This window comes from Moschus berezovskii, chromosome 9 (genome assembly GCF_049115385.1).
Source record: "Moschus berezovskii isolate FMDL1 chromosome 9, NW_MosBer_1.0, whole genome shotgun sequence".
Taxonomy (NCBI): Eukaryota; Metazoa; Chordata; class Mammalia; order Artiodactyla; family Moschidae; genus Moschus; species Moschus berezovskii.
This window is the reverse complement of record NC_142468.1, coordinates 69,127,356-69,145,245: the sequence shown is the minus strand read 5'-3', so window position 1 is coordinate 69,145,245 and position 17,890 is coordinate 69,127,356. Positions and strand designations below refer to the sequence as shown.

Sequence of the window (17,890 nt, the reverse complement as noted above, 5' to 3'; positions counted from 1 at the left end):
ACCATACAGGGCAGCGCCCATCTGGAACAGGGTTTGTAGAGTTCATGTGGGGAAGACTCCATGGCGAATGGGGGGTTGGACATCTTTCCCATTAGCACCTTCAGCTCAGTTCCCATCAGAGACTGCTGTTGGACAGCGAATTGACTAGTAAGCAGAAGAAAATGGAGGAGCACAAATTTCCTGTGTTAATCTTAAATAAAAAAAAATCATTGTCCAAATTTATTTTTAAGGCGAGAACGTCAGTATTCTATGTGTAGTAGCGAAGATTCTCCTGGCTCTTGTGGAATCCTGTATTTCTCTGTGGGTAGTCCTGATCAGCTCATGGTGCACAAAGGGAAATGTATTGGTGAGTAAACTGGCTAAACTCGTTTAAATTATTCTAATTATGCAAGTTAATCATGAAGGAACAGGGGAGAATAGACACTACGTCGTCTAGACCAGCGTGCTTGCAGGAAAACTCTGTAAGCTGACAGTCATTCTAGCTCCCGTTCCTGATAACCAAAAGGAGAAGTCACTCAGCTTTCCACTTCTGTAAGATGGAAATAAAACCTCAGGCTGTTGGAAATATTGTTAGCAGAAAGACAAAATTTGTCATCGTTAGAATTAGCCAAAATTTTCAAAACCAAATTGGTTGAAATATTATGAATCTGGAATTTTGCATCATGTACATCTGTTACTGAAGAAATATGTATAGCAAAATGAGTTCTAATGCCTGTGATCTTTGAGGGTTAAGTCTCATTTTCTTAATTTGCTCTCCACCAGCTTAGCATTTTCTTGCTTGGCATCCTGTACCAGACCAGGAAATTCACTTTATTTTCTATGTGTTTTATTTAGCAGTTTAGCCATCTTATTTAGCAGATGGCTACTTGTAGTAAATCTCGTTCAAAAATTTATTTGAATTGTTTATATTAAAATCAAGTTTTCCATGTCTACTTCATTTGCTCTAAATTACATCATCTTTTATCAGTCATACAGATACAGCCACTAATTGGTGTAGGGATCACTTGCATATGGTGAATTTGACAATTAAGTTTCATTTCTAATCCCATGAGTATTCTTCGCAGAGCTAATAGGCAGCTAAATTACCTAAAGCAAGTTTGCTTTCCTTTAAAGGTATCTTTTTTCCCTTCCTCTTTGAGGAGATGTGCACAGAAAGGGAAATTGCCAGGGAGAGGGCAACAGGTAGAGGGAAAAGAAACCAAGCATCTGAAGAGTCCATGATCTGAACACGTAACCTTGGCTGATGGAGGCGGCATGGACCATGCAGGATTCTGCATATACACAGAGCCTGCCCTCTTCAGACACAGCTGCCATTTGGGAAGGTTTAAGACCTTGGTAGAGATGATTTGCTTTGGTCTTGAGGCTGTCCTTGACTCTAACACATTTCTGACTCATGAATTGGCAACATAAATCTCACTACTTTTAATGGTCTGGGGAAATCAGGAAGGCAAATCAATCCAACTGTGTATTACCTTACCATGACCTCCTCGTCTCCTTGGTACTCATTAGACAAATTCACCTTTGTTAATACCCTCGTTAGGAGACACATTTGCAATCTGAACTTTTTTTAGTGTAAAACCACCAAGTAAATTATTTATTTTGTTTTCTCACAATGGGTTTAATTTTTAAAATGGGTCCTGATTTTTGAAGAAATGTTTTTGTGAAGGATCAGCTAATTAACATTTGCTTTTCAATTTAAAGCTGTTGGAACTAGAGGGAATCAAGAATTTCCCCAGATATTATTCCCTATATATTAATATTAAAGCACTGGAGAGGCTTCTATATAAATGGTCACACAGTGGAGTATCAGTCTGAGCTCTTATGGTAACATTTTCCTTCAGCCTTGTTTCAGTGTGTTCTTTTGTCCTTTTTATTATCCCCACAACACAGAAGTGACAAAAGTTGGGTGGCAATAATAGAATTATAATACAAAAAAAATGCAGCCAGCAATTATGAAATACCCACTTAGTCCCAGCTGGGGATATATATATTGCAAAACATTGTGCCACATAATTCACAAATTTAATTAGGCTTTGGGTGCATCACATCACCTTCCATCCCGTTAATATTTACTACCCTGTATCTCCAACATGTGCTGCATAGATCCGACATTCCACAGGTTGCTTTCTTTGGTTGACAGGTTTTCAAACACTAGGGGTTTTTATTTTTATTTTCCCTTAGCTAAGAATGTCCAGAATTATTTATAACTAGTATAACAGATCATCTCAATTAAAATTAAAAATCTCTTAAATTGTCAGCATATCTGTGAAGGAACACTGCCTCTCTCAGTGAGTTAGTTCAGCCACATTTCTCTAGATTATTTTTGTGAAAACTACTTTGTGTTATGTATACAGGTTACTTTACTTTGCATTATGAAGATAATGTAACATCATGGAAAACTATTATTTATATAGTAAAAGAAAAAGAATAGATCAGTTGTTTTCATTTGGGGTGATTAGTTGACATTTGGATATTTTGATGATTAACACTAGGGTCGGGGTGCTACCGGCATCTCATGGATAGAGGGGAGGCCTGCTGCTAAACATCTTACAGTACACAAGACAACCCCCTTCAGCAAAGGGTTTTCTGGTCCCAAATGTCAGTAGTGTCGAGGGTGAGAAACCCTGTTATATATGCTACAATTTGGTAAATTAGGGGGAAAGTAGAAGGTTCTAGAAGAGAAAGACAAATTGGTGATATTGTGGGTGATATTTTTCTCCACTTCCAATTTTTTGGTGATTTTATATTACAGTCTTTAATAAAAATTTAGATTTTTGTAAAAAATTTTGGGGCATTACAAAAATTTAGCTCTCCCAAGCATAGTGTCTCTCTCAAGCACTTCAAATTTAAACTATCATGACTTGTTCCTTCCCTCAAAGCCATTGGCCACTTTGTATTTACTGAGGGTGTTTTTGTGTTTAGAAGAGGGTGTCAGATTTTGTGTTAGAAGATCATTGATGTATTCACATTTCTGAGTTACTAAAGCCTGTTTTCACTATGCACGCTAATCCATTGATGGAGCATTCCTGGTTCCAAACTCTTTCTGTCAATTTTAGCTGGTATTTAGCTATATGAAGGTTACGCTACCACACTAGCAGGCACAGTTGTCAGAGGTGGTTATGAAAATGACATTATGAATACCAGCTAGTGGAAGAAAACATTGATCTGATATTAAGGTCTCACTGTTGAATATTGTCCCTTTGTAAAGTTTAATATTTTAAAGTTCAGAGTATATTGTTAAAACACCAAAAATTGGTTACAAAAGAGCATGTATTACATGAAATCACATTTTTCATAGTACATGGTATCCATTGTTGAACAAATGACTATTCCCTGTTTTTATTTTTTAATGCCCACAGAAAATGTGCCAGCGATACTTAATTATATTTCCTTTCAATGTGCAGGCAGTGATGAGCAGCTTGGAAAATTAGTTTACAATGCTTTGGAAACAGCTACTGGCAGCTTTGTCTTGTTGTATGAGTGGGTCCTTCAATGGCACAAAAAAATGGGTCCATTCCTTACCAGTCAAGAAAAAGAGAAGATTGATAAGTGCAAAAAGCAGGTAGGCATCCAAGATGGCTCACTGAGCAAAAGGACTAACCTGGAGTTTAAGGTAATGACAAAACAAATTAACTCAGCATTTGACTGGCCAGCAAAAAAGACCCAGAATGTGATGAGATCTGTTCAACCAGAGGGGATGGTGGAGGATCATAAGTGTTCCCCGACCCTGCTACCTCTTTCAGAACTTTCAGAGCGTGGTCCAAACTCTTGCAACTGCTTCTCAACCTCCTTTCTTTGCTCTTATTATTCCATTAATAGCTCGCTCTCTCCAACAGGGACGAAAGAGTACTTCATAACTGTGCTATTTGCAATCATTTGCATTTTCTCAGTCTCTTGAAATATTCACAACTGCATTTTAGGGGACTGGAGAATTGTATAATTGATTCATAATACTTAGCTTAAGGAGAACATTTAATATTGCAGTGCTACATAATAAATAAAGAGGTTATAAAACAGGTGAAGCATCGTGTTTGGAAATATGTATTTATCACAAAAAGAAAAACTGAAAGTAAATACACTAAAGTCATAACAGTTGTCTTTGAGTGGTGACCATAAAGATAAATTGTGGGATTTTTCTTTTGTATTAATACCTATTAAAATTTTGACAGTGAATCTTTATAATCAGGAAAACTTATTTTAAAATTAATGTTTCTTTTTTCTGGTGGCCATATTGCAAAAGAAGCTGCTTTTGAAACTTGTCCATCTTTAAGAACTAGTAAGTTGACCATCAGAGAAGGCAATGGCACCCCACTCCAGTACTCTTGCCTGGAAAATCCCATGGATTGAGGAGCCTGGTGGGCTGCAGTCCATGGGGTCGCTAAGAGTCAAACGACTGAGCGACTTCACTTTCACTTTTCACTTTCATGCATTGGAGAAGGAAATGGCAACCCACTCCACTGTTCTTGCCTGGAGAATCCCAGGGACAGGGAAGCCTGGTGGGCTGCCGTCTATGGGATCGCACAGAGTCGGACACGACTGAAGCGACTCACCAGCAGCAGCAGCAAATTGACCATGTGGTTTAGGGGAGGACTCAGTTCAGGGCATGTTCCTTCTCCTTGCTGTCGAAAGTACATTTTCTATTCAAATATTTCACTTTTGCGGTGAAACACTAGTAAATGCTGACCAGCCCAGCTATCATCATCTTATTGTTTTTTTTGCATTCCAGATTCAAGGGGCAGAAACGGAATTCAGCTCACTGGTGAAACTGAGCCATCCAAACATAGTACGCTACTTTGCGATGAACCTCAAAGAGCAAGACGATTCCATCGTGGTGGATATTTTAGTGGAGCACACGAATGGGATCTCCCTTGCAGCTCACCTGGGCCACTCAGGCCCCGTCCCGGTACATCAGCTTCGCACATATGCAGCTCAGCTCTTGTCAGGCCTCGATTACTTGCACAGCAATTCTGTAGTACACAAAGTTCTGAGCGCATCGAATGTCCTGGTGGATGCAGAGGGCACCGTCAAGATTACGGACTACAGCATTTCTAAGCGCCTGGCAGACATTTGCAAGGAGGATGTGTTTGAGCAGACCCGGGTTCGTTTCAGTGACAGTGCCCTACCTTATAAAACCGGGAAGAAAGGGGATATTTGGCATCTCGGCCTTCTGCTGCTCTCCCTCAGCCAAGGACAAGAGTGTGAAGAGTATCCCGTGACCATCCCTAGTGACTTACCAGCTGATTTTCAAGATTTTCTAAAGAAGTGAGTATCATTGAGATTTTTCTCTAACTGCATTTTACTCCTTTACTTTTGATTGTGCTTGAATGTGCTTAATATTTAAGTCATGTGTATAATCTGAAGAGTGAAGAACAGGTTTCAACTTACTTCTTTGTTCTCCCAGCCCTTTCCCAGCCACATATGTTCTATTTTCTCACTTAGGTTTATTGTTCTCATAACTCCTACATTCTTCTAAATTCACTTGGGCTTAATGATAGACTTTCAAACTACTTTTTGGGGACTGCCTGGTATATGCTAAGAAGTCAGTAGGGACTGCTGCTAGGGGGAGAAATGCCCCAGGTATTCTGAATGGTAAGGGCCACTTTTACTGCTGGTTCATAAGGGGTCAAAGACGACACCTCCCATTTAGAAAACAGCTTTAGGAGTACGACTCTGCTCCTGGTTTTTCTTAACCATTCGTCTTCATTCAGTTCAGTTCAGTTCAGTCGCTCATTAGCAGTGTCCCATTCAGCCAAGTTATAGAAAACAAATGACTTCCTTGCCCTAGTCAGAGGAGTCTCAACATCTGTAAATTACAGTTACAGATTTAATTACAGAGCCAAATGTTGTTGTTTTTTTTTTAATTCAGATATAGTTGATTTACAGTGTTGTGTTAATTTCAGGTATGGTGAGTGAAAGTCACTCAGTTGTGTCTGACTCTTTGTGACCCCATGGACTATACAATCCATGGAATTCTCCAGGCCAGAATACTGGAGTCAGTAGCCTTTCCCTTTTCCAGGGGATCTTCCAAACCCAGGGATCGAACCCAGGCCTCCTGTATTGCAGGCAGATTCTTTACCAGCTGAGCCACCAGGGAAGCTCAAGAATACTGTAGTGGGTAGCCTATCCCTTCTCCAGCAGATCTTCCCGACCCAGGAATCGAACCCAGATCTCCAATATTGCAGGCAGATTCTTTACCAACTGAGCCACAAGGGAAGCCCAGTTTCAGGTCTACAGCAGAGTAATTCAGGATGTTTGCAGATTATACTCCATGGTAGGTTATTACAAGACAATGGCTATAATTCCCTGGGGTATACAGTACATCCTTGTTGCTTATCTGTTGCAAATCTGTTGTTTATCTGTTTTATATATAGTAGTTTGTATCTTTTAAAACCATACCTCTAATCTGTCTGTTTTATCTACTTTGAGATACTTACTTAGATACTTACTGAGGTTTTCCTCTGGCCAAAAGTGTTTGGCCAGGTCCTTCAATTCAGTGATTCCTTATTTTGCTTGCCTCTGTCTAAGCTACACCTCGGTTCTCTCAGTTTCTCTATAAAATAAGATCCCTTAGTCTGCGTTTTTCTAGACATTCCCCTGGTCCTGCAGAAGTGAACCTGGACGGTTTCTTCCCTTTCTGACACTATCATATTTCCCACCTTTTTTTTTTCCCCAACCATTCACTTTTACTCACTTCATCACTCCCTACACTTCTTTTACCCTTTACATTTCTTCTGTTCCCATCTATTCCAGCTGCCATTTGGCCTATAATATTACTATTTCCTGTCACTCAGTTGTTCTTACCCATTACAGAAGTGAAAGTAGCTGCACTTATATTTAAATAGATAGTTTATGTATACCAAAATAGAAGTAGATGTGCCTCACAGACTGTGAGATCAGACGGTGATAGCCAGGGTCAGGGATGGAGTGGGAGTTTAGGGTTGGTAGATGCAAACTATTATGTATAGAATGGATAAAACCAAGGTCCTACTGTTTAGCACAGGGAACAATATCTAATCTCCTAGGATAAACCATAGTGGAAAAGAATAATTTTTAAAAAGATGTATGTGTGTGTGAAACTGAATTACTTTGCTATGTAGCAGAGATTGGCACAACATTGTAGATCACCTATAATTTAATTAAGAAATAGAAGAGATGCAGTACACAAAGTTGTAGAAAGGGGCTAACGATTCTTGATGCTGTGTTCTCTCAAAGTATATAAACATCTAAAATTTCTAAAGAAACCTAGATGTCCATCTGCAGACAAATGGATAAGAAAGCTTTGGTACATATACACAATGGAGTATTTTTCAGCCATCAAAAAGAATGCATTTGAATCAGTTCTAATGAGGTGGATGAAATTGGAGCCTATAATACAGAGTGAAGTAAGCCAGAAAGAAAAACATCAGTACAGTATACTAACGCATATATATGGAATTTAGAAAGATGGTAACCTTAACCCTGTATACGAGACAGCAAAAGAGACATAGGTGTATAGAACAGTCTTTGGGACTCTGTGGGAGAGGGTGAAGGTGGGATGATTTGGGAGAATGGCATTGAAGCATATATATTATCATATGTGAAATGAATCACCAGTCCAGGTTTGACGGAGGATACAGGATGCTCGGGGCTGGAGGATGTGGGGAGGAGGGAGGTGGGAGGGGGGTTCAGGAGGGGGAACATATGTACACCTGGGGTGGATTCATGTCAATGTATGGCAAAACCAGCCAATATATTATTGTAAAGTAATTAGCCTCCAATAAAAAAAAAATAAAATAAAATTTCTAAAGAAATCTTTTATGATTTCTCTTTAATGCAGTAGAACTTTTTTTAACTATTTATAAAAGCACCCTGATGATGAAGTTGACTAAAATGACATCAGAGGGAAAATGGGGATAGAACCACTGATGGAAAGATTCATTTCCTCCTTCAGAATGTCACCTTTAGCTTTCTGCCCTTCTTCCTTTGTCAAGAATAATTTAGTAAAGGTTAGTAATATAAACAAACAACACTGGGAAACTTAAGTAGAACATATCTTTCATATTTAATAGTAAAATGAAGGACTCAGTAGCCAAAACTTTCGTAGTTCTCCTCTTAGAGAACAGTTCTGTGTTCTGTGAGGTTTGAACTTGAGATCAGCACCATTTCTTATTCTGTTAATAATATGGTTGTCCTTTAGATTGAGTCATATATTTCTCTGTCTTCCTAGAGTGGTTTGATAGATCGCTTATTTAAGAAGCAGATGTACAATATTGTTTTACTACCTTTGCTGTCTAACCCCAGTTAACAACAACAACAAAAAAATCATTCCCAGACAAGCGTAGCAGCATTTCATTTGTAATTGCATTTTTACTTATTGGTGAACATCCTTTGAAGAAAGGTTTTGTTTCACATTAGTCTCTGTGATAGGATAGAGCCCAGAGTTGAAGCCAGACAGCTCAGTTCATATTCTACCTTTATCACTCACTGGTTGAGTGACTTAAACTCCCTACTCTGAGTCTTTTTCTCCAAAAGACAGGGATAATAGCAAATAACACAAGACACCTAAGGATGGAAAGCACTAAGGATGGGGACTGGTTGCCAGAAGAACCAACCACTTGATTTAGGGTTTGAAAGTTTCAGTCCTACCCCCAGCCTCTGTGGAGAGGGGAGGGGCTAGAGGTTGAATGGATCACCAATGGCCAGTAGTTTAATTGTTCATGCCTAGTGATGCCTTCATTAAAAACCAAAAAGACAGGATTCAGAGAGCTTCCAAGTTGGTGAACACACGGAGGTGATGGGTGGGTGGTGGCCCAGAGAGGGCAAGGAAGTTCCAAGCCCCCTTCCCACATACCTTGCCCTCTGCATGTCTTCCAGCTGACTGTTCCTGAGTTATACAGCCTTTTACATTAAGCTGATAAACTAGTAAGTAAAATGTTTCTGAGTTCTGTGAGCTGCTCTAGCAAGTTAATTGAACCCAAGGAGGAGGTCATTGGAATATCCATTCCATCGGTTGCCCACTGGTCAGAAGCACAGGTGACAACATGGACTTGTTATCGGTGTCTCAAGTCAGGGTAGGGAGGAAAGTCTCATTAGACTGAGCCGCTAACCTCTGGGATCTGATACTGTCTCTAGGCAGATAGTGTCAGAATTGAGTTGAGCTGTATAACACCCAACTGGTATTGGGAAATTGCTTCTTGGTGTGGGGATACACCCTCACCTCAGTAAAATTGGGTGCAAAACCCTTTATGTAGTCAAATGAAGAAAGCAGTTGATGAAAAATACGTAGAGGATGATGTCATTTTTTTAAACTGTGTTCACAAATTAAAACTATATCTTTTGTTTGAATGGTTGTCCAAGACTTTATCCTTATCAGTAATGTTTTAATATTTGCAAGGAGAAAGTATTCATATGTTCAGTTCTGTTCAGTCGCTCAGTCGTGTCCGACTCTTTGCGACCCCATGAATCACAGCACGCCAGGTTTCCCTGTCCATCACCAACTCCCGGAGTTCACTGAAACTCATGTCCATTGAGTCGGTGATGCCATCCAGCCATCTCATTCTCTGTCGTCCCCTTCTCCTCCCGCCCCCAATCCCTCCCAGCATCAGAGTCTTTTCCAGTGAGTCAACTCGTCCCATGAGGTGGCCAAAGTATTGGAGTTTCAGCTTTAGCATCAGTCCTTCCAGTGAACACCCAGGACTGATCTCCTTTAGAATGGACTGGTTGGATCTCCTTGCAGTCCACGGGACTCTCAAGAGTCTTCTCCAACACCACAGTTCAAAAGCATCAATTCTTCAGTGATCAGCTTTCTTCACAGTCCAACTCTCACATCCATACATGACCACTGGAAAAACCATAGCCTTGACTAGATGGACCTTTGTTGGCAAAGTAATGTCTCTGCTTTTTAATGTGCTATCTAGGTTGGTCCTTCCAAAGAGTAAGCGTCTTTTAATTTCATGGCTGCAATCAGCATCCGCAGTGATTTTGGAGCCCCCAAAAATAAAGTCTGACACTGTTTCCCCATCTATTTCCCATGAAGTGATGGGACCAGATGCCATGATCTTAGTTTTCTGAATGTCGAGCTTCAAGCCAACTTTTTCACTCTCCTCTTTCACTTTCATCAAGAGGCTTTTGAGTTCCTCTTCACTTTCTGCCATAAGGATGGTGTCATCTGCATATCTGAGGTTATTGATACTTCTCCTGGCAATCTTGATTCCAGCTTGTGCTTCTTCCAGCCCAGCGTTCCTCATGATGTACTCTGAATATAAGTTAAATAAGCAGGGTGACAATATACAACCTTGACATACTGATGTAATTAAAGTTAATTTTTAATTTAGGGGACAATACAGTATCTTTTACATGCTTTTATTGCAATCTTTTCTTCCCTCTCAAAGTATGAAATTAGGAGTGCTTTACTTTTCAGTACTGTGCCATGAGAAAATTAAATATTACCTTTTATGGTAGTTGCTGTCACCACTTCATAGGTATAAATTTAAGTCCATAATTCACAATGATGATTGATTGTTTTAAATACCTTTTTATAATTAGGGCCACGTGCTACCAAGCAGTGCTACTTGGGTCATTGTTATGAAAGCCAAGCAGCTTATTGGATTAGTTAGAACAGTGATTCTCAGACTTTATTTTGGATTGAATCCACCTGGAGAGCTTGTTAAAGCACAGATTTCAGCCCAACCCCCCATAGCTGCTGATTTACCAGGACTGGGATAGAAAATGTGTAGTTCTAACAAATTCCCCAGGTGATACTGATGCTGCTGTTCGAGGGGCCCCACTTTGAAAAACACTAGCTTAAAGGTATGGCTTGTTTTCATTATTAAACAAATTGTTTGTTAGAACATTAAACAAAAAGGCTCAAGGAATGATAATTAAAAGAAACTAGGTGGTAATATGGACTTCCCAGGTGGCTCAGTAGGTAAAGAATCTGCCTGCAATGTAGGAGACACAGTGTGGGGAAGATCCCTGGAGGAGGGCACCTCCCTCCAGCATTCCTGCCTCGAGAATCCCATGGACAGGGGAGCCTGGCAGGCTATAGTCAGTAGGGTCGAAAAGAGTCAGACACAACTGAAGTGACTGGGCACATACGCAGGTGATAAAATGTGGGGCTTTTGAAAAGTTGGTCTTAACTGTTACCAGCATACTTCAAACTATGATGAACAGGCTGCATCTAAAGTTTGTCATATTGGGCCCCAACCCTGCATCAGCTAGCTGTCTGATTTGCTTTTCGTTTGGGAACTCTTATGACTGGTCCCCAGAAAGGCTTAGTGTAGTATGGCAGGTCCTTAAGCTATTAGTGGGAGTGAAAGTTCATAACCTATTTGTGCTATATTATCCTAGACTTTTAAAAATATTAAAAAATGAGTCAGTCTTCTGGGCTCTAGAGACTATACTTTTTTTATTCTCCCACTTATGCAGCCTGGTGCTTAGCATATAAATCCTGCAAGAATGTTTATTAAATTAAATTCACTTAGGGGTACATTTTGGTCCGCAAGTAATGTGAATTCTCTAATGTGTATTTTTGAAAGATAAACCCATAATTAAAAGCCTTGGATTACTTTATTTAGCATTTACTTTGTGCATTGCTGAAATTCTTTTTTCCCTCTCACTGAGGTGTGTCTGCTTAGATGACAAGGAAAGATGGAGTCCTCAGCAGTTGTTAAAACACAGCTTTATAAATCCTCAGCCTAAAATACCTTTACTGGAACAAAGTCCCGAAGGTGAGTCTGTTACCATTCTTTTCTGATAGCCTATTTAACATAAATTATTTTGAAAGTCTACATAAACCTAAGACTGGAAAGGACTGCATGGATCATTTATCTATTTTATGCTGAGCTATACATAAATCCATTCATTGATTGTGTCTTGTGTACATGGAGGTGTTTGGCCATTCTGGTTTTTCATGTCTCCTCTGATGGAATGTCTGGCGGTGTAGCCTCTTCATGTGGATTCGCCCTTATCATATCACCCTCACTGCCTTGGAACTAGATTTCCCTGCCGTTACTCAAGTAGCAGATGAAGGAGCCTCAGTAGAGACTGGGATGATCAAGAGACCTGGGTTTGACTCCTGGCTGTGTTGCTCAGTCATTTCTTTACCCTCAGTTCCCCCTCCCTGTAGACTTGGGCTAATTAAATATTTCTACCTACTTTAAGGAATACGAGGTGAGGAAAGTATGAAAGGGTAAGCCAGGTAAGAGGTACTTTTTAAAGCTCCTCGGCTGGGGCCCCTTCCTCCCACACCTGCGTCGTGGTTGGATAGCAGCTCTTCCTCTATTTTCAATGCCTCCGTTGCCTCTCTGGTTTTATCTCAGATTCTGGAGGACAGGACTACGTGGAGACTGTCATTCCTAGCAACCAGCTACCCAGTGCTGCGTTCTTCAGTGAGACCCAGAGACAGTTTTCCCGCTATTTCATTGAGTTTGAAGAATTACAGCTTCTCGGCAAAGGAGCTTTTGGAGCCGTCATCAAGGTGTGATACAGAGTTGTCCCCAGCCCCTTTTAGAGCTCTTTCCCTGTTCCATCTCTGTAGAGGTAAGGATTTCTATTTTGATGGTAGGGAGGAAAGTGAATACAACTATTTGAAACAATGATCGTCTTCCCTTTAATGTAGTTAAAGGCTTTATTTAAAGTTACACTAGACACATTAAGAACGCATCATTCCTCTTCCTTTGCTTGATGCAGTGCATTAACATGATAACTACATGATTGTAACAGCCCCTCAAGTGGAGTTAAGACCTCTGTGTGAAGAATATTTTTGTGTGCTTTGCTACAGAAAGAAGATTGTTCTCTTTTTCTCCCATTTGCTTTTAGAGTCGCTGTAGCTAAGAGAGTTACAAGGTTAGAACTGAGATGGAATTCAAACTGGGAAATGGCCCAGATGGTCTTGATGGCTTTTATTTTCCAGCTCTTACCGAGATGGAAAACTAGTGATACGCTATTAAGGTATGCTGCTGTTAGGTCTTGCCTTCCTCATTCCAGGCTATTTGGGCAACTTTTATTATCATCTTCCCCTTGAGAGAGAGATTTCAGTTCTTTTTTGTGTAATTTAACTATTTTGTTAGAATTTAACAGACCCAGATTACCATTATCAAATCCATATGAGAAATATGTCATCTTACCCATAAGAAGGTAGCCCACCATCAATAGAGCAGATGTCTATTTAGGAGCCTGAGAGTATTATTAAGAAGCTTTGCCTGTCTCACTGTGGAAGGCCTTCTATCCTGAAAAAAGAAGCAAATGAGTTTTTCTGTCATAATCAGGGACAGAAAGACAAACTTCAGCAAGTTTTCCAAAAAACAAAGTCATAATATCATGGAAAATTTTCAACTTTTTTCTTGAAAGTATAGACATTAGATGACTAAATAAATCTGCTTTGGGCAGATGTATTCTGATCAGGTAATCACAGTTATCTTTAAGAGGAGTGGATGATTGAAATATGTATTACCCTTTTAACTCACATCATAATTTTGATCTTCTTCTTTAACTTCTTTATATTTAGATTCTTCAGTGCAAAACATGATCAAACTTCATTTCCTTATTAGTACTTAAAAATGATTGTTGTTGTTGTTCAGTTGGTAAATTGTGTCCGACTCTTTGCAACCCCATGGACTGTGGCACGCCAGGCTTTCCTGTCCTTCACTACCTTCTGGAGTGATTAGTAAACTCATATAACAAAAACATTTTAGTAATTTAAGCCCCGTGTTTTTCCTGTGGTTTCTCACTATGAGAACCTCACAGCCCTCACACCCCATCTCTATTTTCAAGTTAAGGTAGGGCTTTCTGCTCAGAGGTCTGGCATTTCATTAACAACTGGAGCTGTTACTGTTCATGCCCCTCTGCATTTTAATAAATGAATTCCTAAGAGTTCCAGGCCCCACACCACAACCAGTGACTCACAGTGTTACCAGACCAAACTTGGGTCAGCTCAGCCACTCTCAGTAGAGCCAATCTACTGACACCAGGATTTAGTGAGGGAAAGTGCAGGCGCCAAGCAAAGAGTAAGGGTAGCTAATGCCCAGGAGACCCAAACTCGCCAGGGAAGCAATTTTTCAATGGCAAGGTGAAAGAACAGTAGGGTGAGTGATCAGTTCATGAACAGCTTTCTGATTGGTTGATGACATGGTAACAGGGTGGTGTCACAGGACTTAACATCTTAAGTCCTTGGACTCCATCTGGTCTGGGGGGCTACATGCTAATGCTCATCATGCAGTTAGTTTCTTCCATCTGGTGGGGGTTTTAGTATCTGTAAAAAAAATTCAAGAATGTGCTTCAGACACTGTTATCTATGTCCTTCAGGAAAGAACTAAAGATTCTGTGACTGCTGTATGGCTGATTCACTTTTTAAATCGTTCCAGTTCTCCTGGCCCAACTACTGTTTTTTGGTCACTCTTGTGTTCACATTCTTTCAGTCATTATTGAGCAGCCTTTTGTGACTCAGGGGAGACCTGGGAGACTAAAACTTTTCTACAAACAAGAGGCAGGCTGGGGACATCACGGGCTGATTTATCCTGGGAAGGCCCTTTGGAGCCCTGCTTGGTTTGTGATATGTGTGATATATACTGAGACATGAGGTTGAAAGACAGCACCAAAACTTCCCACCATCCTCCCCTCTATTAGCATGGCAGTAAAAGTGCTGTCATTTTTGGAGTGCACATTCCCTATGTGAGGCTTGTGCTAGGTGGCTCACATACCTTGTCTTTTAATTTTGTGATATTCTTATAGAATAGGTATTATCCCATTTTCCAGATGAGGGAACTGAGGCTCAGAGAAGTTATTTCATTTGCCTGAGGTTACATGCATCACTAAGAGATATCAACCAACATTCAGACTGACCTGTTTTACTCAAAAACATCTTTTGTACCACTTTTCATACCCCCAAAAAGATAAATCTGAAGCTCATTTTTATAGTGTTCCTTTCTCATTCCTAAAAGTAGTTTTGGTATAGAAATTGAAGCCCATGAGCCAAGCAAGAGAATGATGCTATCTTTTGTAACCAACTAGTTTCTCCCTCTGCTATGGGCAAGTTGCTATGGGTTAGTTTTTATCACTTCAGTTGACCTGCATGGTTGGGATTGGAATGTTCAGAAAACAAAATTTTGAATAAAATTCTTCAGTCAATTCAGTTGCGTAGTGAAACTGCCCAGGGTAAGGATGCCTCTATGTAATATATGGAGATTTGCCTTTGAAATGTTTTCTTGTATTTTTCTTTTATTCTTAATTGTATTGTTCTAGTTTTCCTACATACATAACATCAATTGTAAATCTTCAATCTTAGTAATAAAAATCAGTGGGCAGTAAATGTGTTATTGCCAGTTACTTTTATTAATATTTACTGAGCACTTTTCTCTGTGAGGCCTTGATACAGGTGCTTCACTCACATCCCTTCATTTAATCTTCAGTCACCTTTTAGGTAAGGACAGTGGTATAAGTTCCATTTTATAGTTTAAAAAAATGAATTTCAAGGCAGTTGTCATTTGCCCAAATTCTTTATAAGCTGATGTTTAGAATTTGCATGCAGGTCTGTTAAAACTATTGGAGTTTAGTTTGTGTTTAGTGACTTTAAGTGTAAAAAAAAAATATTGGAAAGAAACTAAAATCACCTTCTAAAACTTTATACTGAGTTTATAAAATAATTTTTTAAAAACAAAGTTGGAAAAGCAACAAGGCTTACTTGGAAATTAAGATAGCAGATGTGATATTGGAAAGGCAGGGGTGTCATTGTAAATAAATTAAAATGGAGATTATGAATTCCCTAGTGGTCCAGTGGTTAGGACTCCATGCTTCTACTTCAGGGGGTATGTGTTCCATCCCTGGTGCCATGAATCCTGCCTGCCATGGTGTGTGCCACCCCTCCCGCCCCCCAAAAAAAGGCTAATACAGTAAAATGGATATTATGTTTTTCCTCAGAGTCTCCTAGCAAGCTAAATATATCGAGCTTGGGGTGAGATGTTTTCCGAGTTTTTGGCAGTCACAACTTTGTTCAGCGTAAGAGCTTCAGATGTGTGGTTCTTGACTGTAGCTGTGGATTCTGGCTAAGGGGTTCCCCTTGGGAGGGGCAGGCTGGTGCAGTAGGAATGCCAATCCATGTGCGGTTCCGAGTGGCTGACCTGCTGGACCCCTCTTCCTTCCCTTTCGCGTGGCAGGTGCAGAACAAGCTGGACGGCTGCTGCTATGCGGTGAAGCGTATCCCCATCAACCCGGCCAGCAGGCACTTCCGCAGGATCAAGGGCGAGGTGACGCTGCTGTCGCGCCTCCACCATGAGAACATCGTGCGTTACTACAATGCCTGGATCGAGAGACACGAGCGGCCGGCGGGCCCGGCGACCCCACCCCCGAACTCGGGGCCCCAGGCCCAGGACGGACGAGCCTTAGTCCAGCCAGCGGGCGACAGCGACCCCGAGGGCCCGGGCAGCGTGGAGGCAGCCGCGCCACCGCCCATCCTCAGCAGCTCGGTGGAGTGGAGCACGTCCGGCGAGCGCTCGGCCAGCACCCGCTTCCCCGCCGCCGGCCCAGACTCCAGCAGCGACGAGGACGACGACGAGGAGCAGGGCGTCTTCTCACAGTCCTTCCTGTAAGAGCTCCCGGCGCATCCTGCCTCCCTACCAGGCCCAGGCAGGGGAAGGGGGAACTAGGTTAGAAATCCAGCCCTGTAGACCATGTGGGATATATGTACATGGAACTTATTTTAGAAAGGAATCAAATTCAGTCCAAAGATTTTTTTTACCACCTGCTATCTCTGCTATCTTCAGAAGATCTCCAAAATTCAAGTCCTGAAAGAAGGAAAAGTAACTTCTTCCAATTCTTCCTGTTAATTCATTTAATAGGATTTTTAAAAGAGTATTCTTTTTAGATAAGGGCTTCTAACTCTGGAAATAAAGGAACTAATTTTGGAGTCTTGATATGGGGCCTACCGCAGTTCTAAAAAGGGTTACAGAACCAACAATTAATGGTCCTAAAATAAAGTTTAATTCATCTCAGAATCCATCCTAGTTATTTACATTTGTGGTTTTATTTCATTGTATCTGATTGGATGCAGTTTATTATGACCCCTAGCTATTGAGTTATATATAACAGGGAATTTGGTTTCTTTAGTGTTTCTCTAATTCTCTTTTAAGACCTGCTTCAGATTCTGACAGTGATATCATCTTTGACAATGAAGATGAGAACAGTAAAAGCCAGAATCAGGTAAATATATAAATGGAAGTGATAACCATTTTAATCGTCATAGGTTGGGGATATAGCAAATGTTTGATGTTATACACCTCAAGTAAAACAGTAAAGCCCTAATCTGACATGCAAATATAGAAACTCTCCATTTAAAAAGCATGATTCTTTAAAATACACTACCCATGTGGTTACTTACATGTCTTAATTTATCCACAAAATAAAACATGCCTGCTTTTAGAAGAAAGGAATAACTTGACATGCTGGGTTTTTTGTTTCACTTTGCTTTTAGTGAAAACCATTTCCTAGAGGACTTGGGGAAACATTATGTGGTTGGAAATGAGGGTTGAATGCAAATTATCTGGGGAAATAAACAGCCTAATTGTGGAGTTATGTGGGTCTCTCTCACATCAGTTAATCTTGATGGCTTACTCTCATAAACCATCCTCTAGAACAGTGTTTTAACACTTTAGGTCATGATCCTGTAACAGGTTATAAAGTCAGTGTCAAGGGTTACAACCAGCTTCATTTTATTTTCAGTGCTATAGAGAGGAATCTGAAATGCAAAATGCATGACAGGTAAACTGTTCATAGAACCTGTCTCTTATGAGTATGGTATTGTAAAATACAACATGGTCTGAAAGGTTTGAAAGCACTGCTTTAAGCCTTGGACCCCACTCAGTTCTGTATCTTCCTCCACCCAGGCCAGCAGAGCCCCTCAGTACTGATGATTTGGAGT

The 17,890-nt window shown here is 40.4% G+C and overlaps 1 protein-coding gene across 5 annotated transcripts in view; it reads left to right on the top strand.

The window, feature by feature from the left end:
• The window catches only part of EIF2AK4 (eukaryotic translation initiation factor 2 alpha kinase 4), a 110,537-nt gene that overhangs the window by 40,157 nt on the left and 52,490 nt on the right, over positions 1-17,890 (top strand). For all 5 annotated transcript variants that reach the window (XR_016038235.1, XM_055436986.2, XM_055436990.2 and 2 more), the window contains 7 exons: positions 231-346; positions 3,405-3,562; positions 4,727-5,262; positions 11,602-11,708; positions 12,300-12,457; positions 16,131-16,558; positions 17,103-17,172. Coding sequence is in view for 4 of the 5 variants with exons in the window: in XM_055436986.2 (XP_055292961.2) it covers positions 231-346; positions 3,405-3,562; positions 4,727-5,262; positions 11,602-11,708; positions 12,300-12,457; positions 16,131-16,558; positions 17,103-17,172 (1,573 nt within the window). In the remaining variant the exon portion in view is untranslated. The remainder of the gene's footprint in view (positions 1-230; positions 347-3,404; positions 3,563-4,726; positions 5,263-11,601; positions 11,709-12,299; positions 12,458-16,130; positions 16,559-17,102; positions 17,173-17,890) is intronic.